General features: G+C 50.5%; 1 protein-coding gene across 1 annotated transcript in view; it reads right to left on the reverse strand.

The window, feature by feature from the left end:
* Phf21b (PHD finger protein 21B) overlaps positions 1 to 21,930 on the reverse strand; it is a 71,297-nt gene that overhangs the window by 48,868 nt on the left and 499 nt on the right. The window contains exon 2 of the mRNA XM_052160200.1: positions 21,065 to 21,130. Within this exon, the coding sequence (XP_052016160.1) occupies positions 21,065 to 21,130 (66 nt within the window). The remainder of the gene's footprint in view (positions 1 to 21,064; positions 21,131 to 21,930) is intronic.

Here is a 21,930-nt window from a genome sequence, read left to right on the forward strand (position 1 = left end):
ATGCAGCGAGAAGACGCCCTGAGCACACAATGGTCCCTGGGTTGCAATGGGGGAAGACCCAGGCAGGGGAAGTCTGAGTGATTAGTGCCAGTTCCCATTGTCATAGTCACAGGCCTCTGAGCCACATAACTACAGCTACTGACCAGCCTGGAATGGCAGGTCAGGACAAGCAACTGGAATATCCCCAAGGTAAGGTTTCCCTCCCTCAGAAGGGGTGTTTATATGCGGTGCAGGTATGAGTGTAGACAAATGACCCCTTGAGCTGAGCAGGCCAACCCCACACCCGTTCTGTGTTTCTGGCAGGCCTCACCGAAGGCAGGGACGACCCCATCTCTCAGGATGGCTGTACTGGCTGGTTTCATGTGTCAACCTGACACAAGCTAAAGTTATCACAGAGAAAGGGGCCTCCCTTGAGGAAATGCCTCCATGAGATCCAGCTGAAAGGCATTTTCTCAGTTAGTGATCAAGGGTGGGAGGGCCCATTGTGGGTGGTGCCATCCCTGGGCTGGTTGTCCTAGGTTCTATAAGAGAGCAAGTTGAGCAAGCCAGGGAAGCAAGCCAGTAAGGAACATCCCTCCATGGCCTCTGCATCAGCTCCTGCCTCCTGACCTGCTTGAGTTTCTGTCCTGACTTCCTTCAGTGATGAACAGCAATGTGGAAATGTAAGCTGAATAAACCCTTTCCTCCCCAACTTGCTTCTTGGTCATGATGTTTGTGCAGGAATAGAAACCCTGACTAAGACAGTGAGTGGCCTAGTGAGCCACTGAGCTTGAAGGACTCTGACATCCCACAGTCTGAGTAGAGATGGGGGTGAGCTGAGAAATGTGAGGACTCTGGTGTCTGTAGAAGAGATGCCAAGGAGACTGAAACTTGGGCATGTGGGCCTTGGGCCATCAAACCCTGATTCCAGGGTTTCCTGTCCTGATGTGCCTGTCAACCAGGTGATGTCCTCCAATCTAGCCATTAGAAAAGAGGGAACCTCAATTGAGAAAATGCTTCCATAAGATCCAGTTATAAGGCATTTTCTTAATTAGTGATTATTTGGGGAGGGCCCAGCCCGTTGTGGGTGGTGACACTGCTGGGCTGGTGGTCCTGGGTTCGCTAAGAAAGCAGGTTGAGGAAACCAGTAAACAGCACCCCCATCCCCACCCCACGGTCAGCTCCCGCCTCCAAGTTCAGCTTGAGTTCCTGCCCTCACAGCCTTTGATGATGAATTGTTATACAGAACTGTGAGTAAAATAAACCCTTTCCTCCTTGGGTTGTATTGGTTGTGGTGTTTATCACAGCAAGAATAACCCTTGCTAAGGGTCACTCTTAACTCTTACTAAGTCTTATTTACTCTTACTTATTCTTAACTAAGTCAAATTGGATCAGACTAAACTATCCTGTCCAGAAAGATACTTTGGGGTAAGAAAACACCTTTTAGAAAAAATCAAAGAAAGCGGTTAATATAAAAGACAGGACAGTTTCTTCACTAGTGACTGGGGGTCACTTTGTCAGAAGCTTTTAGTGTTGCTGACAGAGTTCCAGTTCTGGGCATAGGTGGGATTTGTAATATGATCCATTAGGCTATACATTGGTTTTGTATGTATTCTGTATCTATGAGTTAGCTTACAATAAAAAGATGACTAACTTGTAACAAATCCAGCGTATTCTAAACCATGATAAAACACTAACATCTGCACAGGCTCTAGCACTCATGAAATGATTATTACTCCTATTTTACAGATAGGGAAACCAAGGCTTAAGAGATCCCCTGCCTTACTTAGGTGGGTGAGGAAGCCCAAGGCTCTAATTGAGCTTGTAATGGTTATTCTTGTTTTAAACTTGATTACATCTGGAATTAACCAAGCAGCTGGTACATCTCTGTGAGGGATTTTCCCCCCTTAATTAAAATCATTTGAAGTGGGAAGACCACTTTTAATTTAGATCTTTTGAGGTCCGAAGATCCACCTATAATCTGGATCACACCTTCTGCTGGCAGCCTCTATAAAGGACATGGAGGAAGGGAGCGTGGTTTCTTTGCCTGCTAGCTTTCTCTGGCAAGTGCATTCCTTGACTTGCATTAAAGCCTATTTCTTCCAGAGTTCAGCATGTACTAAAGACTAGCTGAGACCTCCAGCCTTGTGGACTGTATAATTCCTGGACTCTTGGACCTTCCACTTATAAACAGTCATTGTTAAACAGCTACCCCACAGCCTGTAAGCCATTGTAATAAATTCCATATCTGTATCTATAACATTTTATATATATATATATATATATATAGAGAGAGAGAGAGAGAGAGAGAGAGAGAGAGAGAGAGATCCATTCTATCAGTTTTGTTACTCTAGAAAACCCTAATACAGAGCTCCTTATCTGTGAATCTCCACACATACTGACATCCCTGACATCCCTGACATCTGTAAAGCATGACTGCCACCACTATTATGCTAATAATCACTCCATAATAATCATAACAGTCATCATCAGTATCCCCATCTTCACCATGGCTGCTATCATTACCACCACCACTACCACCACCACCACCTCCCTTCACTCCACTACACCACCCTCTCATCACTCATCAGCTTTACCATTGTTAACACCATCGTCTCCATCATCAGCATCATTACCATAGTCATCGCCATCATTAGCATCATCACTACCGCCATTGATCATCATCTCTGTCAACCATCACCATCATCACCATAATCACCATCTCCATCAATAGCCTATCAGTCACCATCACCATTATCACCACTATCACCATCATCATATCATCATCATCATTTGTCAATTATCACCATCACCACCACCTCCTATCAATCATCCCCATCACGACCATCCCCATCAGTCACCACTTGATCAGAATCTATTACTTTGACATCATTATCATCCCTTGTATCACAATAATCATTACTGCCAACTTTCCAAGAAGAAAAGGACCAACAAAGGTTTAAAAAAGCAAGATCAACCCTATCTTCCCAGTTTTTCGGGTATCCAGACTGAGTGTCTACTGCAAATAGAACCAGAGTTCTCTCCACCATCACTACCACAAACATCACTATTGCCGTGATCGACATAATGGTCATCATCTCAGCACAGTCGCCATCACCAGCTCAGTCTCTACCACTATAATAGTCACCATCAGCACCATCAGCATCACCATCATGGTTACTACCACTAGCATCATGGTCACCACTACCAAGCAATCTAGTCAAGAAGAAGCCAGAGTCCCCGTCATGAGAAGGAGATGAGAAAGAGCACTGTCTTGAGTGAAAGCCCGGTGACCCTTCAGGTGTTTGGTGAATCTGTCAAATAATCAACAGTTCGCCAGGAGAGGCTGCAGAAGAACCTGGGGCCAGACAGTGAAAGGCCCCATCTGTCCACTGGAAATACCTCCTGGATTTTATTCCTCAGGCTGTGGCTTCTGAACTGGAGTCAACCACCTCCCCATGAAGACCGAGGGCGGGTGTTTAGTACTCCAGACACCCATGTAGCCTCCAGCAGAATCCTTTCCTCTCCCCCAGTGCACCCAAGTGAGAAGTCACACAAACATTCTAAACAACTGCCGTCAGCAATGGAGTTAGGGAGAGCATCTGGCACATCAGGGTCAACTTTAGAATAGACAACACTGGTAACGATACAGGGGACAGGTGCTGGGGACAGAAGCCACCTAAGCTGTTGGCCTTTCCCACGTGAGAGCAGTTGAGAGGTAAGGAGGGCAGCTGCAGAAGCGGGGAAAATAAGTTTTTAGGGGGTGAAGTTGGCAAGATGAAGATGTCAGGCTGATGTGAGAAGAGGCACCACAGGGAAGCCCAAGGCACTGGGCATCTGTCAACAGCCGCCAACAGCAGAGGGGAGCAGCCAAACGTGAGCAGAGACCATATCACTTCAGAAGCCACATGTGCCAGGCTCTGCGACACCCATCCTGTATCCTTCTACCTCCAGTCCTACAAGGCACTTGGTGATCCCCATCTCACAGACTGGGCACACTGAGGCCGACCCGGGTTGAAGAAGAGCAAGGCCCAGGTCACAGAACTAACAGGCTTGGAGATAGAATCTGAGCTGACGTCACAGAGAAGTGTCACCGCTTAGGAGGGAACCTCCAGGTTCTCTGATCGCTGGCACAAGTGCTCACCACCTGTGCCATCACCCAAGTGTCTCTCCAATTTACAGAAAAGGAGAAACGCCTACCTGTGATCAGCAGTGTGTCCACAGAGTCTCTGAGTGGTGTACAGGGATGTCAGCCCTAATCTCTGCTTCTAAGTAAGGTTCACAAACATTAGCCAAGTCCTCCAGGGGTCCCTGACTGGTCACTCCCACCACTTGGCTCCTCCTGCCAGGGAACTCATGCCTCCCAAGTGAGGCTGCTCCGTGTTCGGAGATTGGCACCTTTTTCTGAGATTGGCAGCTCCCATTCTTCTATCTTCTACCTTTTATGACCTATGGACTGATTGCTGGTGGAGAGAGGGGAGGAGATGGGGGTGGGAGGCTCACCAGCCCTCAACCTTGGCATTTTACATATGAGATGAAATGTTCCAATGGGTTAACACATAGGATGGTGCCTGCCACCTAAAGACACTGCTACACAAATGTTCCTATTTTAATGAATGACAGGGTTCAGGGGAACTGATTGCCCTCACCTGGGACGATCATACAAGAAGGACAGAAAGGAACAACTCATATAACAGTCTAAACAAACACTGTAGCTGGGTTACTCTTTGAACACCTATATTTCAGGTAATTAATTAATAGTTTCTTGAGATGGGGTCTCTCTGTATGTAGATCTGGCTTTCCTGAAATGAAACTCACTCTGTAGACCAGGCTGGCTTTAAACTCACAGAAACCAGCCTTGCCTCTGACTCTGGAGTACTGGGATTAAAGGCATGTGCTACCACTACTCAGCAATTAAGGGAATTTTTTGATACTTGATATTTATTTGGTATTGTTTTATGTCAGGGAGTGGGTATCTCCTGACAGTTTCCCCAGCCTCTAGCATGTGCTTGCCTTGGGGACATGTAGACATGGACATACTTCCTCCAAGTGCACTGAGGTCTGATGACAGTCAGTGACATCCCATTAGATAGCCACACTGACATTAAGAATGTGGGCAGGCAGATCTCTGTGAGGTCTAAGCCAGCTTGGTCTACAGAGAGAACTCTAAAACAGACAGGGCTACACAGAAAAACCCTGATTCAGGAAAAAAAAGAAAGGAAAGAAGGAGGGAGGAAGGGAGGGAGGGAGGGAGGGAGGGAGGGAGGGAGGGAGGGAGGGAAGGAAGGAAGGAAGGAAGGAAGGAAGGAAGGAAGGAAGGAAGGAAGGAAGGAAAAAGGAAAAGAAAGGAGGAAGGAAAGAAGGAAAGGAAAAGAAGGAAGGAAGAAATTAAAGGAAGAAAGAAAGAAGGAAGGAAGGAAAAAGTAATTTCCCTTAATCACAACACTGAGTAAGATGGACAGTGGTCAGTACTGGGCTCTGTCTCCAGAGACAACCAAGTTAGCAATCAGATTTCTCTCAGGACCTCTGTCCTGAATTTGTCTTGGAGAAGAAACTGGCATCTCACTGCTGGTACAAAGTCTATCTTTGCACCCCCAAAGACTGAAAGGAGGTCCTTGTACACCACACACTTGACAGCAGCCATCATAAGAGTCAAAAGGGAGAAGGAACCTGATGCCACAGATAACAATACAAAGGGGTTTGGGTGTAGGAAACTATTACTCTGCCCTTAAAAAGAAGGAAATTGCTGGGTGGTGATGATGCAAGCCCTTGATCCTAGCACTCAGGAGGTAGAGGCAGGTGGATCTTTATGAATTCAAAGCTAGCCTGCTCTACAGAGTGAGTTCCAGGACAGCCAACTCTACACTGAAAACTTGTGTGTTGAAAAGCCAGAAAATTAAAATAAAATAATAAAGAAAGAAAGGAAGGAAGGAAGGAAGGAAGGAAGGAAGGAAGGAAGCAAGCAAGGAAGAAGCAAGGAAGCAAGGAAGGAAGGAAGGAAGAAAGAGAAGGAAGGAAGGAAGGAAGGAAGGAAGGAAGGAAGGAAGGAAGGACAGACGGAAGAAAGGAAGGAAGAAAGAGAAGGAAATTCCCATTCTTGTTTGTGCATGGACAGGCATGAATGGCACAGTGCTGAAGGAAATAAGCCAATATGTGCTGGTTTATTTGAAGGTCCCTGAAGGAAACTAAGAAGCAGAGGGTAGAATGGGAGAAGTAGGGTGCTTGGAGGAGGGGGGAAAACTCTTTAGTGGGGACAGAGTTTCAGCTCTAGCAGATTCTGAGGGTTCTGGAGATAAGTCAGAGTATCGGTGACATGCCAGCATGAATGGCCTTGAGCTGCTGGACCATGTATCCAATAACAGTAAGATCATACATGTACATCATCTACACTGTATCACAATAAACTGCTTCAAGTCTTGGTTCCTTTCTCTGCAGAGAAGGTAATACTGCCTGCAGGAGTAAGGGAGAAACCTCAGCAATCTGCTGTCTCCTCCCCCACCCCCTCCCCTTGCTGTGGGAGGGGCCTTGGGCAGGCTCCCCCCACTTGGAACCTTCCTGTGGAAAATGGAGAAAATGCTACAACAGACCTGTCCAGAAGGAGCTGAGCACTGCAGACCCAAAGCTGTTGCCAAAACTGTAAGAAGCCTGCGCCAGCATGCCTGCCTGCTCCGTCAGCCCCGTTGCGCACCCACCCAGGGGTGACATCTGCCCTCCAGCAGGCCCTGGGTTGTCTCTGAGTTGCAATAGTGGGTGAATGCTGCATAGAAGACAGGCAAGGCCCCAAGTAGGATGCTGCTGGTGAGGCTTGGTGAGGGTAGCAGGGAAGAGTCAGACTGCTGTCTCCTCTCCAGCTCCTGATCTGTTATGAGTCTCTGCTTGAGACATGAGACACCCCACACGTGCTGGGCGATAGCGTGTTCTCTATACCCAACACCCAGTGGTCACTCAGTCAAGGAATACTGGTGACAGACTTAACTGACTGCCCCAAAAAAGTGCATCGTGGGCCTAACCCAAGGTACTGAAACTGCAGCCCCAGAGGAACAAATGTTTCCAGTGGCCAGGACACCTCTTCCCAGGAGACTGTAGGACAAGGAACGTGTTATTAGAGGAGCTTGGCCTTGTGTGACCCCAGAACAAGCAATAATTAAGAAAGATGTTGGTGCACACATGGGCCAGGCCTAAAGAATGAGGTCAGCAGACTGGATTGGGGAGCAGAAGGGAAGGTCTATCGGAGGCTGGATCTGGGAGGGCGCACATGGAGGACTAGGGTGAAGACGTAATGAATGTCCCCAGGGAGTGCTTCTCTCCCAGGCATGGCTTGATCAGTGTCTCAGATGTGGAGTTTGGAGATCCAAGAGCGAGCCACAGAGACCCATCCCTCAGGTCAACCTCACTCACTCTCCCTCGACATCTTTTCTAGCACAGCAGAGGTAACGACCACAACACCACAGTCTTTGCATGGGTTCTGGGCTATCATCTGTGTTTATCATCACGCCATAAACTGAACCACTCTGCAGCACAGCATCTAAGAGCTCCCAGGATGTGGAAGAGAGTATAAAGACCACAGGGTCTCACAAGAAACAAAAACTCTGATTCGGTCTCCAACTGGCACCTCCACATACTGCTCTATAGATGCCTCCACGCAGTGGAGTGAGAAGCAGGGGTCATATTGCAAAGCGGAACAGGAAGTGACGCAGTATGGGCACTGCTTTTGAGCTTTCCGGTGACAGAACTGGAGTCAGAATGAGCATCCTCAACCAGGGCAATTTCTGGATCTGTAATGTAGTGGGGAGCCCTTAGAGTTGCAGAGGTGTGGAGAACTAACTGGTGTTGGGGCTGAAGGGGCCTGGCAAGTGGCCTGGGCGGGGCCAAGAGGCCCCACAAAGCCCTCCCTATCCTCCACTTTCTGCCACCCTGACAGAGATCACATCAGTAAACCACTTGGAATGCTGTTAGTCCACCTCAGCTTCCAGTCCAAGGCCCAGGAACAAGAAGGATACACTCCCTCCCTCGTTGCTCTTAAGTTAGACCTGACCCCAGTTCCTGTCTCACCATTGTTGATGATGGCAATAGCCTCATCCCATAAACCAGATCACTCAATCCCCAAGACAGAATTTGAGGCCAGCCTGGGCTACCTGAGACCCTGTCTCAAAATCAAAAACATAAACCAAAAGAAAAGAGAGAAATGACAGAGACCATCAAAGCAGGAACAGAGATGGTAAAAGACCCAGGCAGGGCCTAGAGGTGTCCACAAGGCAAAGAATACTTGGGACTGAAGCTGGGACGGGTGGGAGGCTCCTTCCCTGGAGCCACTGAGGACTCTCGGTTCTGTAGATAACACTAATCTCAGACTTCCGGTGTCCAGGCCCACTAACTAACACATTGTTGCTTTAAGTCTCAAACTATATGCATATGATACGGTGGCCTGGGGAGACACACAGCTGAGGGACAGTGACAGCACAGAGGATGGTAACTTGAGATATGGGCAGCCCTAGCCCAGCCCCTACCCTAGAGGTCTGTCTTCAGGCTCTATCTAGCAGGAACCTCTCAACCACGACTCCCCACTAACAGGCTGTTGCTGCTGCTGCTGCTGCTGCTGCTGCTGCTGCTGCTGCTGCTGCTGCTTTCCCTCACACTCACACTTCCAAATTAGTGTGATCTCAAGACTGAATCACACATAAGAAATACTCCAGCCTGGGAAGCATACGAGAATCCACAAGGCAGTGGGCACCACGTGTGGGACCCTAGCTGGGCATGGGCTGCACATCTCGAAAGCCTGGGACACCGTCCCTCTGTGCAGCAACCCTAGGCCAGAGAGTCCCGGGACCAGAGTAGCATGTTTATCTTTTCTATTGATTAAACAAAGCCTAAAAGAGGCAAACACAGGCCTAGGAGAGCATGGAAGGGGTCCACACATTCTTCTCTTGAGTCACCAGGGCTGGGGCATGAGGGGAGGGCATAAATTACTACGCAAGTCCAGCCGCACTGGGATGTAATAAGATGGGTTGCTAAGATACAAGTACGAAGGAAGTTCATTAAAGGCCGCTTTGACCCCGGCTGCCAGACTCTTCCTCCTTCCAAGGCGGCTTATGCGGTGCCGTCCCCTGTGTTTATAATTAGATCCACAGTAGAAGAGGCCACGCCACTCATTCACGTCCACTCAGCAGAATGCATTAATAAAATAACTTGGCTATGCTACCTGGGCCCTCAGTACTGGGGTAAAGCTGCAGGCCTATCTGACTTTAAGAGCCTCACTCACTGATCTAAATGGCAAACACCCTTGAGGAACCTCAATGGCTCTGTGGTTATACAATCTCTCTGGTGATGCTATGTTTGGCTGTGTTCACCTCACGGAATCTCATACCAGGACAACAGATGTCCTGAGAAGCTCAGTCACCCCACAAGCTTCCAAACATCTTAAGCATCTCACAGTTGCAGAGTCTCAGCGGGTCAGCCCTCATGTTCTCTGAAGTAGACACCACGTGATGCTGGCAGGGGACAAGCGGTGAGGGAGGGAAGCCACTTCAAGACCCAGCCCAGTGGAGCTATCAAAGGGTTGACCCAGAGGAAGAAACCAGACCTTGTCTAAGTGAGCAAGAGGCTGCCTGCCCCTGCTCTGGACGAGGGAGGAACGTGACAGCCAGCTCCCGGGGATGTCGCTTTCGGCCCGGAGCGTTTGGAAGCCTGTGTCCTCTGCACTGCTGCACATATCAGGAAACTTCACTGCGCACTCACAGAGCACAGTATGGCGGACCAGGTCTCAGGCCCACAGGACCGACCTGAGGTCTACCCTCTCATCAGAACTCTGGAAACCCCAGCTGCCACTGGGCCATCAGAGAACCTTGAAGTCCTTAGCATTCCTGAACCCAGAATCTCCATGTTAGGGAGAAGCACCTGGCCTTGGCCTGGGTTGTCAGTCATGACCTGTCTCCATTAGGTGGAGTGGTGGTTTGGCAGCACAAGCCTCCCAGAGCTTCTTCTGTAGATGGTGCCAAGCCTGACCCCAGCAGAACTGACTGAGCCTAGCATGCAGGGCCAGGAGCTGATTTAAATGGGGCAAAGGGTTAGTACAGCAGAGAGACAACCAACCCTACCTCAGCTCTCTTCTCCATACTCACTTGACCTCTCGCCACACAGGTCCCTAATGCAAACACTAGACCCATCCTTAAGTAGGCCAGTGACTCTGCCCAGAGAGTGTGAGAGAGTGGCCTGTCCCCACTACTCCCGCAGGCCTTGGTTCCAATGTCATCATCTTGGTGACAACCTCTGGCCTGCCCACGTCATGTACACACATTCCTAGCCTGCTCTATTTGGCCACCCCACAATTACAGTGTGTCACTCACTGTGTTTGACTGTCACCTGAGGATGGCAGCACCTACCTGTCTTGTTCTGGCCCCATGATGACCCGGTACTACCCTGCACAAGCTAAGTGTCACAGCGTGTTCAAGTGCCATGGCTACTATAGCCTTCCTCGATGAGCATGTGCCCATGGACACACACACACAAAGGTGACAAAGGTCACAAAGGGACACACCAGAGAATAAGGGCATAAGATATAGAGAGCTTTGTCACCCCAGTGTCCTTCCAGTCCCCAGGGCTCAACATTCTGGGCCACATGAGAGTCCCGGTCTTGGCTTTAAGAAACCAGCTACAGGTCACCCTCTGGACACCTTTCAAAGTTTCCACATTTGCCATTATGCCTGAGCTATGACAATCTCACACCATGACTATACCTGTGTCTAGCATGTCCTTTTCTTTCTTAGCCAGGACAGACTGGAACTGTCACCTAGCACCCGGCCCTGGCATATATGTCACCACCAACCAGTGCCATTAAATCCACGTGTACAACACTCCACTGATTTCGGGGATCAACCCCTCTTGGTCTCACAGTTCTGAACCGGGGTCTCTGATGTGTATTTCAATGACTCTGAAATTTGATTATATGATTGTCTGTCTGCCCGAATGACATGAGAACACCCCCACACTTCCTCCTTTCCTACTTCCCTATTCTGTCCCTGCCCCTTCCCTTTCCTGGGGACAGAAGGCTGCCTGCAGCTTGTCTCAGTGACAGTTTGCTGGCACCTGTAGGCAAAGCCACCTCAGCCCCACCACTGCCATCTCCTAAGACTCTGTTACACCCATTGAGGGATCAGAGAGCAGGCATTATGTCCCCCAGTGGACTCACCAGTTACAGACATCTAGTACTCTATTTAGGGGGCTTAACCCCCTCACAGGCCCACTGTAGACCCCAAAACATAGACTCCAAATGCAACAAGGAGTGTGCACGGGCTATGCAACAAACAGGGACACTGGGACTGAGGCAACCAACCTTCATCTAAAGCCCTGCAACTAATCTAAGCCAACAGGCTTCACACACAACTCTAAAACAGAGCACAGGGGCTCTGCCCACGCTGCCCATCCTTACTTGTGCAGCCTGGGAGTCCACTGCCACCAGGCACTAAGAATCACTTTAGAGTCATAACAGCATCACGTGGGAACTGCTTCTTGGTGGGTGATCCTGTTGTCAGAACACAAGGACATCCCATGCAGGTCGTACTATCTGGAAGCAGCTGTCCCTGGGAGAGGCAGTTTCTAAGAGAAATAATTATAGGGCTCTCTTTCCTTTGGTCACAGCTTGGTGGGTGAAGACTAAATCTTTCACATAGTTCTGGTCACTAGGCACAGTACCCAGGCCTGTTCTACTCACAGCCTTACTTTCTCCTCTGTGAGGGGATGTGTCCTCCAATAAACCTCCTTGGTATTCACTTCTGATATGTTCGACCAAAACCCACTGGCCAGTTCTAGGAGATGCTGAGAGACAGTTTCATCTACCAACTCTCAAGTCTAGCACCCAATTCCAGCTGTGTTCACAGGAGTATTAAGATGTAGAACATCTCTAAATTGCCAGCAGGGTATAGCAGCACACGCCTTTAATCCCCAGTGCACAGGAGACAGAGGCAGGAAGATCTCTAAGTTCAAGGTCAAGGTGGTATGCATATGAATTCCACATCATCCAGGGTAAGACCCTGTCTAAAAAAAAAGAAAAAAGAAAGGAAGGAAGGGAGGGAGGGAGGGAGGGAGGGAAGGAGGGAGGGAGAGAGAGGGAGAGAGGGAGAGAGAGAGAAAGAAGAAAGAAAGAAAGAAAGAAAGAAAGAAAGAAAGAAAGAAAGAAAGAACAAAAGAAAGAAAGAACAAAAGAAAGAAAGAAAGAAAGAAAGAAAGAAAGAAAGAAAGAAAGAAAGAAAGAAAGAAAGAAAGAAAGAAAGAAAGAAAGAAAGAAAGAAAGAAAGGGAAAGGAAAAAGCAACTGAGGTTTCTGTCCAACCAAAAAATCTTTTGTGTCTATGTTCTAAAGCTTTCTGTCCCTTGCAATTATGTTAATAAAGCAACAGTGAGAACAGTTCCTCCACTCAACTGCCCTGCTGCAGGCTGGGCATCAGGCCTACCACATAGGACACTACCCTCATGAACGAATAACTGAGACCCAACCTTAGGACCAAAGTCAGCTGCTTCTTCAGACTGAGGGTTTGACTTCTTCCTGGATGCCCTGCCCTAGAAAAAAATCCCTGTGGCTTCATCATTTCCTTGTCATTAAGAGGACAAGAGCCAAGCTCCATCCCCCCAAAGTGCAGCCCAGTTGAGAGTCAGGGACGCCTGTTATTTATTGGCCTTCAGAAGGAACCAGAAGGAAGCTGCCAAAAAGAAGCTGTAGCAGCAGCTTCTCCCACATTGGAGACACTACCCCACAATGATACCCACAAGGAAACACTCTTAAGGAAGTACACTTGTACCTTTAGAGAATAGAGGCCATTTCAAAATTAGAAGAATTAGTCCACCTTAAAGCAGAACAGAATGTCCGCTGTCATCAAAAAGAAAAACCCAAGCCCTGCAGAGAGAGGCTCAGGCCAGGGTTGCACAAACACAGGGTTGGGTATGGTGGCAGGCAGGTGCAGGGGCTCATCCACAGGTCCAGGTTGTGTCCACTCTAGTCCCACTCGCTGGACCTCCTGACCTGATCTGCCACATGTTCCCAACCTGGGACTAGGCAGAACAAGGGGACAGAACAGAGAGAAAATCTGCACAGACTCCTTGAAAATTTTAGGACTTTCCATATCTTTGGAAAAGTCCTACCATGACCACCAGAATAGTCTCTGACTGGTGGGAAATTGTACCCAATCCACGATCTCCATTTGCTCTGACCTGAATTTCTCTGCAGGCTCAACACACACACACACACACACACACACACACACATACACACACACACACACACAGAGAGAGAGAGAGAGAGAGAGAGAGACAGACAGACAGACAGACAGACAGACACAGACACACACAAAACCACCTAGCCAACACCCAGAGCATCTCCACTTACTATGCGACCTCCTCATTCCACTCACCCCACCCCAATGGTCTACTCCCAAATAAAACTACAATTACCAGCAGTCCTTCCTCAGAGGTCTAGGTAAGGGATGAGAGAGGAGGAATGGGAGATGGAAGGGGCTCTGAGATGTAGGTGTCCAAAGGCAAGGTGTAGATCTGACAATGCTGGTAAAAATAAAGATGCCAACTCCCAGAGCTTCTGCAGCATCTCATTTAATCATCTGTTGCCTCAGTCAAACCACTTCATGAACCACTTGCCCTGTATGCTGCGGTCTTAACTGGCAGCAAGGTGTTGCTTTCCCTCTTTCTTGTTGAGGGACACAAGCCTCCAAAGTAGGGACCGCTGACTGGAAAAGGCCAGGACTCCAAGGCTGTAGCTGATTTACTGTTCAGGTCTGCTTAAGCTGAAAACCCGACACAGACCTTTGTTACGGGCCTCTTAAAGGCAAGTGGGGGCCTTCTGAGAGGTCTCTCTGTAGGGGAGAGCCAGATGGGCCAGCACACACCCTAAGAGGCCTCTGGAGCCCTCCCCACAGGTGACAGGAGCCCCACTGCCAAAGACGGGACCTGAGAACCAGTGCTAACACTTCCAAGCAGAGTACCAGCTCACTCACACAAGTGCAATACAAAGATGGAGAGCCTGCGATTCTGTTCCCAAAGAGACAAAGGCATCAGACAGAGAACCTGCTCCACCACAGGGTGAACCTCATAGCCAGAAGCTCTAATGAGGCATCGAGGGATTACCAAAGTTATTATCAGCATCATCTCATTGAAAAAAATTCAGACCTAATTGAAATCATGCGCACAGTACTGACAGCAGGTGCTTTGAGAGGCAAAATATCAAAGTGAACTCTCTGGACCAGTTGAAAAGGATGCCACCATCAGCAGTCACGGGCATCAACCGGTCCCAGGGGTGGCGAGTGCATGACACCTCCCACAGAAACGGCTACAGCACACTTCCTGTGAGCAGTCTGTAGACCTGCTGGGTCTGTTCAGGAGACCTGTCCAAGCACAAATCTAAAAGCAGCAATGCCACTCACTCAAAGTTTTCCTTGACTTTGGGGCTTCCGTGAAACTTTCCCAGCCACTGCCTCACTTCCTCCAGAAGGCCTGGATGGGGCTGTGGTCGGTGTCTCATCCCTGCTCACACTACAGAAGGCAAACAAATGCAAAAGGGCAGAATGGCTTACCCAAGGTGGCCTGACCAGAGCAGGGCCCCAGCACCTGAGGATTTGGGGAGTGAGGTAAGGTTCTGTACATCTTGTCATACCTGACAATGCTGAACATCCCCACCACCACCCCAGAGAGCAAGCAGATGCCACAGGCAAACAGAACGGACAATCCCATTCGCTGAGAGACCTTATCATCTGACCTTAGGAAGGCTCCCTTCTCTTATCTATTCAGTGGAGAAGACTGGCCAGCCCAGCCTGACCCAAGACCCAAACACCCTGAGAACCAGGTGGTAGGAAGGTGTTTGCTGAGAGTCCCTATGTGTCTTAGATAGGGTTTTACTGCTGTGAACAGACACCATGACCTAGGCAACTCTTATAAGGACAACATTTCATTGGGCTGGCTTGCAGGTTCAGAGGTCCAGTCCATTACCATCAGTTTGGGAGCATGGCAGCATCTAGGCAGGCATGCATGGTGCAGGAGGAGCTGAGAGTTCTACATCTTCATCTGAAGGCTGCTAGTGGAAGACTGACTTCCAGGCAGCTAGGGTGAGGGTCTTAAGCCCACGCCCACAGTGACACACCTACTCCAACAAGATCACGCCTCCTACTAGTGCCACTCCCTAGGCCAAGCATATCCAAAGCACCACACTGTGCCTGCCTCTTTCGGCACATTCAGTACCACAAGGCCATGTGTATGTACCCGCAGTCACTCCCTTCTCTGCCAGTGCAAATTCACAGCCTAGGAGCTGCCCCTGAGCCCGAGAGTGCTTACTGCTTCTTCAGCTGCCAAGAACTAAGTGACTCGAGGCAAAGCTTCACTGTGCCTTGAGGATCGGGTAGACACGTCTACCTTCCCAGCTGTATGAGAACAGTTGTCGGTAGAGACCACACAGAAGTCCTCCACAACCCAGGCATTGGGCAGGAGCCCTTTACATACCTGTGTGATTGATTAACTGGAGTGTTTCCAGCAGAGGCCTATGAGGAATAGGAACAGAGAAAGGCATTTATCTACACTGTGTGTGTGTGTGTGTATCTGCCTGTCTGCCTGTCTGTCTGTCTACATATACCTACCCAGGACAGGCAGCCGAACATGCCCCAGGACTCACACTGGTAGGGCCCCTAAGGCAGGATGGGGAAGTAAGAGTTAGAAGGTGACTTTTAAACTGCTTGGAGAGGCGGGGGTGGGGTGGGTTTGGGGGGGTGGGGTATGTTCAGGGAGTTTGAAAGTTTGAAGTCAGTCATGGCTATATAGTTAAATCCTATCTCAAAAAATATTAAAAGTGGAAATTATCCTTTATCCTTGAAATGCCACTTCAGAGCATGAGAATGACAGTTATTTTCCTGGTCTCCAAGATCCATGGGGCTGGAGAGCTGGCTCAGCAGTTAGGAGTGTTTGCTGCTCTTCCTGAGGGCCTGGGTTCACCTAGGCATCCACATTCCCTGTAACTCCAGCTTCAGGATATCTAATGTCCCCATCGGGGCTCAACAGGCATTGTCACGAGTGTATGAGTGTATCATACACATACAACACATGGAGTGGGGTGGGGAGGGGCTGAAGAGCTGGCTCAGCAATTAAGAGCACTTGCCGATCTTCCGAAGGGCCTAGGCTCAGATTTCAGCCCTGCGTTGAGCAGCTCCCAACCACCTGTAACCCTACTCCTCCCTGGGGTTTAACTGCCAGGAAGCCTACCTCAAACCTTACTTCCTACGTGCAAGGTTTCCTCAGTCCTCCAGCCCCGCCTGGCCACCTCTGAGTTCTGAGGCGACAGCCAGGTTGCCCAGCTTCAAACTCACAGAACGACCGGAAGTTCCTAGAAACTCAGCCATCCACACCCGACCCTGTCAGGTTTCCTGGGTCTCCCTCTTTTCTCGGCCCACTCACTTCTAAGACGTACTTTGAAAATCCACCATTCAGTGTCTGTTCACCCTGGAAGCATCAGTTCATCAATGCTAATCCCTATTTTCTCCTTACCCTGAGAACAAACGTAGGAAAATGCTCCCTCCCTATAGAGGAGCTTACATCCTAACAAAGAAAACCATGCAAGATGAAGACAGCAGACACCCAGCCCTCCTCATAGGCAGAGATGCGCTCAGAAGACAGGAAAACTGCTAAGGAGCAACCAAAATGTCTTCTGTCAAGTGCACAAGTTGGAGGTGTGAACAACCCCATTGAGGAACGAACAGCAGGGGGCACCCTAGAGTTCCATTCAGGAGCAACAACAGACCACTGAAGGTTTGGGGCCCCTGATCATTGCCCATGCAAATCAGTACGATGAATAACATAATAAGGAGGGCTGGACAGATTCCTGCTAAAAGGTAGGCACAATCACATATCCACCAACAGGTGAACAGTTATGCGAAGCGTACTGTCTCCACTCACAGGTTATTCAAATACAAAGCACCACATAGTTCCAGCTTTGCAGGAAGTTCCAAAACACGTTACCCGCAGACAGAAAGCACAAGTGACCCAGGCCTAGGGAGAAGGTAGAGCCTGGCTTCCAGGTGATGAATGCTCTCAAATGGATGGTAGCCATGGTCTGGAGACAGTGATGTAGGAAGATCGTCAAACTTCCTATGGGTGATAAGGGACTTGTATCCCCAAGACACATAGGCAGAAAGGGCTTTTGAACTCTTCCAGGAGAGGACAGCACTGATCAGGTCCAGGGTGGTGGAGAGTAGGAGAAAGCAGATCAGGTCCCACTCAACGCGGGCTCAGGCGGAAGCATGGGTCCAAGCATTTGCCGCAAGCAGTTTCTTGCAAAATAAAACACAGAGCCTTTCTCACCCGTGCCTTCTCGTTAATGTGTAGCCATTCTGTTTCAACATGCACCCTCACTCTTGCTTGGGAAGAAGACTGAAGTTTACTTTTCTAGAGCAAAAAGCTCAGAAAACAAAAGAGCCTTTCAGCAGACAGTGTTAGGGCAGGTGCACTCAGGATAAACAAGCACACAGATTCCGGTGTTGAGCACTCTGGTGTCTGACCTAGAGAGTGAATCCTACTGAAGGCATGATTCAGGGCCTGTGAGCACCTGATACATAATCCCTTTCAAAAAGACAGATTTTTATTGCTACATCTGAGAACAGCCCCTCAGAATCCAGAGTCCATAAAATCGATAGATCAGGTATTTGTCTCCCAGTCTCCAAGTTCATCTTCGGGGTCTCCCCGGCCATACCACAAGAGCTGCAGCAGCATTCAGACAGAGCCCCTGCTCACTAGACTCCTTCTGGATTGCAGGTCAGGGCAGGTGAGGCCAAGATACGCTTTAAGGCTGTGCAGAACTCCAGAGGAGGGGGAAGAGGCTCCGGCATTTATGACTCGCCTATTATTTACACAAAGTGCTTCTTGCTTGACAATGCAGATTAAAATGCTACTGCATCTCAGCATGTGTTGTGAATTCTCAGAGTAAAACCACTGAGGCAGCTAATAGAGGCTTCACACAGCATGGCTTAAGTCCTTTCTACCCCAGGTCCAAAGCCTGCCTGGCAGGCTGCTTGTTATTTGGGGTCACCAGCCCACCTTCACACCTCCCTTCTTTTGTGGGGAGATATAAACTCCCCGTGCAAAACACAAGGTATGTAACGGAAACTTTTATTCAACCACAAGACCCTGCACCCGCCCCCCCCATGATGGGAGGAAAACTATACACAGAATTTCTCCTCCTTCCTCTGACCAAGCCACTTTTAGGAGTCCTTTCATTATGTCTCTATTTCTTAAAGTGACTGAAAAGAAAAACATAATATCCCAGTGCCAAGGGCAATTACAGGTAGGCACTGTCTGTTGGAGTTACCCTACTGCTACTGTGTATCGAACAGAGGAAGTTGGCAAACTGTATAGTTTCAGAGTTACCTTACTGCAACTATTTATCTAACAGAGGAAGTTAACAGGCCAACTGTTCTCTTCACTTTCCTGTGAACTTCAAATTGAAATTTAACCTTTTTATTTCATATTCCAAGGGGGGTGGCAGCACAGGAAAACACTTGGGGGAGGGGTGGAAAAGCTACAATTCCCCACCCCTACCCTCCAATAACTCTATAGAAAGATTGTACCTTTAAATTCTTCCTTACTCCAAGGGGCAGCACAGGAAAACACCTGGGGGGGGGGGTGGAAAGGCTACAACCCCCCCCAATAACTCTATAGAGAGATTGTACCTTTAAATTCTTCCTCGAACTAAAATATATACTATACTACATCTGACTTATAACATTTCTCACCCTCACTCCTGCACTGCAACTAACTTCTCCAGGGCAAGTTTTGGGCTGCCCGTGCAAAACTGAGTAGTCTCTGACCTTGTAAATCCATCCGGCCCCAGTCAAGCTGCCAATCACCACTGAAGTCCCCCAGGAAGCACAGACAGTTAAAACCACCAGCTCATCCCATAGGTGAACTCTGAGAGCCCGCCTCAGCCAGCGTGGGAGAGACAGGCAACTCTATTAGCATGCTGAACCCGGCCTCGGGCCCCCTCCTCTCCCTCTTTTATGAGCCCTTGTTATATAAAGGCCACAAAGAGAAACAGAAAAGCAGACTTGCCGTCACAAATACAAGTTCCGATGGCCAGGCCAAACCCTGGCTGCCTACCAAACGTTATTTTTAGGCATCTAAACGAGAAACATTTTTAAAAGGCCAGAGAACAAAAGTTTTCTGGCTTCCTTTCTTTCTTTTAAAGCACTCACACAAAAAGATGGAGGCACTGTTCCTTTGCAGGCAATACTCCCGAGTTCAAATTTAAAGGCAAAGGCATCCTGGGGGTTGGGGGGCTCCTTCCCCCGCAGCGGCGGCATCTACCTTCAAACAGGATTTTCAAAGATTTCCTTTGTAGCCTGGCATACGGGATAATAAATAGCAACTCATTTACTATCATAAAAAATTTAAAGCCCTGAAATAGTTGCCACAATCCAGAAGAAACGATCGCACATAAGCTCCGAAAAACCTACTCCAGATAGTGAAACTACTGGCACGAAGCGCACACATAAAGAGACATTGTTGCGGGAGAGAGGCACCTAGCATTGGTTTTTCCCTTTTAAATCTTCTACTCGGAACCTAAGACTCCACAACTTCGCATTTTACCCAGGCTACCACACTGTTCCAGATTTGTTAGTTTGTTGGGTTTTTTTTTTTTTTTAAGTTATCTGGTTTGATTCTACACAGTGATTAAACATCTTTGTGCTCTACGGAGAAGGGTCTTCCAACCCCTCCCCCTCCAAAAATGGCATCGAAGCAATCAAAATGGTAATGCCGGGCCTGGGTCCCCTCCCCCCGCGAACTCCCCGACTTCGCCGGGGCCGCGCGCAGGCCCCCCTCCGGCGGGAATGGAAGCTTCCACTCTCGGACGGGGGCGCGCAGCCCGGGAGTTGGGGTGGGGGGCGGGCTCCGACAGAAAGGGGCAAATGCCTGACTCCCCAGCCTACGGTCCAGCACGGCATCCCCTCTGCTCTTGCGCGCCCCCTCCCACCACTTTGCAACTTTAAAGACTCGACCTGGAGCACCGGCCTGCGAGCCGAAGCATCCTCCCGGGCAACTGCGAGCTCCGGGCCACTGGGGAGTGGGGGGGAACCCATGGGTTGGGAGAGGGAAGTCAGCCGGGCCCGGGGTCCTCGAGCCGCCCGAGTCCCGGGCTGGCGGCGACATTCCGAAGGAAGCGAGAGCTATGCCTGGGCCCGGGCGGCGCGCGGGGGGTTGGGGGGAGGGTGGGGCGCGCCCCCGCCCGCCGCCACGGAGACCCGGGTGCCCCATTGGCTGTACGGCTCAAAGTTCTCAGCCGGCGGCGCGCAGGGGCGGGAGCGCGCGCAGAGGGGGAGGGGCTCGGGGGCGCGCAGGCGGCCGGGCTCTGGCGGCGGCATCTGTTCGTGGTGCTGAAACCCGGAGCGCTGAGCTCAGCTCAACTAACTCACAATGGACAACTTTTCTTCGCCGTGGGGGCGGCGGGCGCGCACCCCCATGGTTGGAGCTCCTCGCGGGTCCCCACATCCCCTTCCAGGCATAGACACTCAAGTTAGGGCAGAACTGGGGGGTCCCGGGGGCGCCTTTCTTTTGTTCCCCGGGAGCTGGCGTCAGGTTCCGAGAATAAAAAGTGAGGCCGGCGGGATGGCCGGGAAGGGGCCGGCTAGAAGGATCACCAAACCGGGTCGGCAGCGCACACGGAAATGGCTTCCAAGGAGTTTGGGGTGCAGGCCTGAATTGCCGCCCCCTTGTGTCCCCCTCCCACCGCAGCAGGGATCAGGGGATATCGAAGCCGGGGAATGTCCACGTTCCCAAAACATGTCCACCGCTCAAGATGGACGCCGGGCAGCCGGCGCCTCGGAGGTACGGCGCAGATCTTTGGCCGGCCGCCGGAGCCTCGCGCTCCCCTCAGCCACCACAAATCAGCTCTTTCTATCAAGAACGGGAGGACAGTAACTTTGAGGACTGCAGCCATAACCCCACGGGAGTCGGAGCGTGCGGCGACCGCGAAGGCACTTTTTAGGGTGCTGCCAAAGTGCCCGGCGACCCTCCCTGGACCCCGGACCCCTGTGGGGGATAGGCCCCCTCCTTACTTGTTTGTCGCTGAGCGCTGCGATCCGTGGCTGCCTTTCGTGGAGCTGCTTCTTGAGGTCGCCGTTCTACGGAGACACAGAGGAGCGGGCTCAGCCTGGCCTCCCGGAGGGGCGAGCAGGCGAGCCCCGCATCCCCACCACCCAATGCCCGGCGGGCCAGGCCAACCGCAGCGCGCCTCAACTTTCCGGGGCCGCTTCCCTCCCACGGGCCACCGTGCCATGTCGCGCGGAGCAGCTTACCTGTGGCTGCCGCCTCATTGGGGCAGCTCCCGGGGCGGGGCGGGGGCCGAGGCCACCCGGCGGCGCGCCCCGAGCCGTGCAAGTTTGCAGGCCGGGGTGCGGGTGCGAATGAGTGTAAGAGTGTGTGCCGGGGGAGGGGGGACGAACAAAGAGCCAAGTAAACACGGCGAGTCCGTGTCGAGCAAAGCTCATAAATATTCAAGTCGCGTCCTAATCTCCCCAACACACACACGCGCACGCCGCTATACCGCTCGGGCACCGGCCCCCTCTCGCCCGAGTCACAATCGCCAAACTACTTTTGCTAACAGTGAGGGTCGGTGCCGGGCCCGGAGCAGGAGGCTAGGAACTGGCCTGTCCGTGCACCCTATTCCCTGGGCAGCTCTAGGAGGGTCCCCTTTCCGGGTGCCCGAGTAGTGCAAATGGGGCAGTGGCAAAGAAGACGCCACGCTGGGGTCCCACGAGCCCTGGATCTACAAACAGTGCTGGATCGTACGGAAGCGAGGAGCAGAAGGAAACCCAAGGGTTCCATCCCAGCCCCGGGACATGCTCCAGGAAGGGGCCCGCTTCTAGCACCCCTGAGGCCAAGAGTTAGATATGGAGCTTGGGTCCCTCCAGCTTCCACTTCC

This window comes from Apodemus sylvaticus, chromosome 17 (genome assembly GCF_947179515.1).
Source record: "Apodemus sylvaticus chromosome 17, mApoSyl1.1, whole genome shotgun sequence".
Lineage (NCBI taxonomy): Eukaryota > Metazoa > Chordata > Mammalia > Rodentia > Muridae > Apodemus > Apodemus sylvaticus.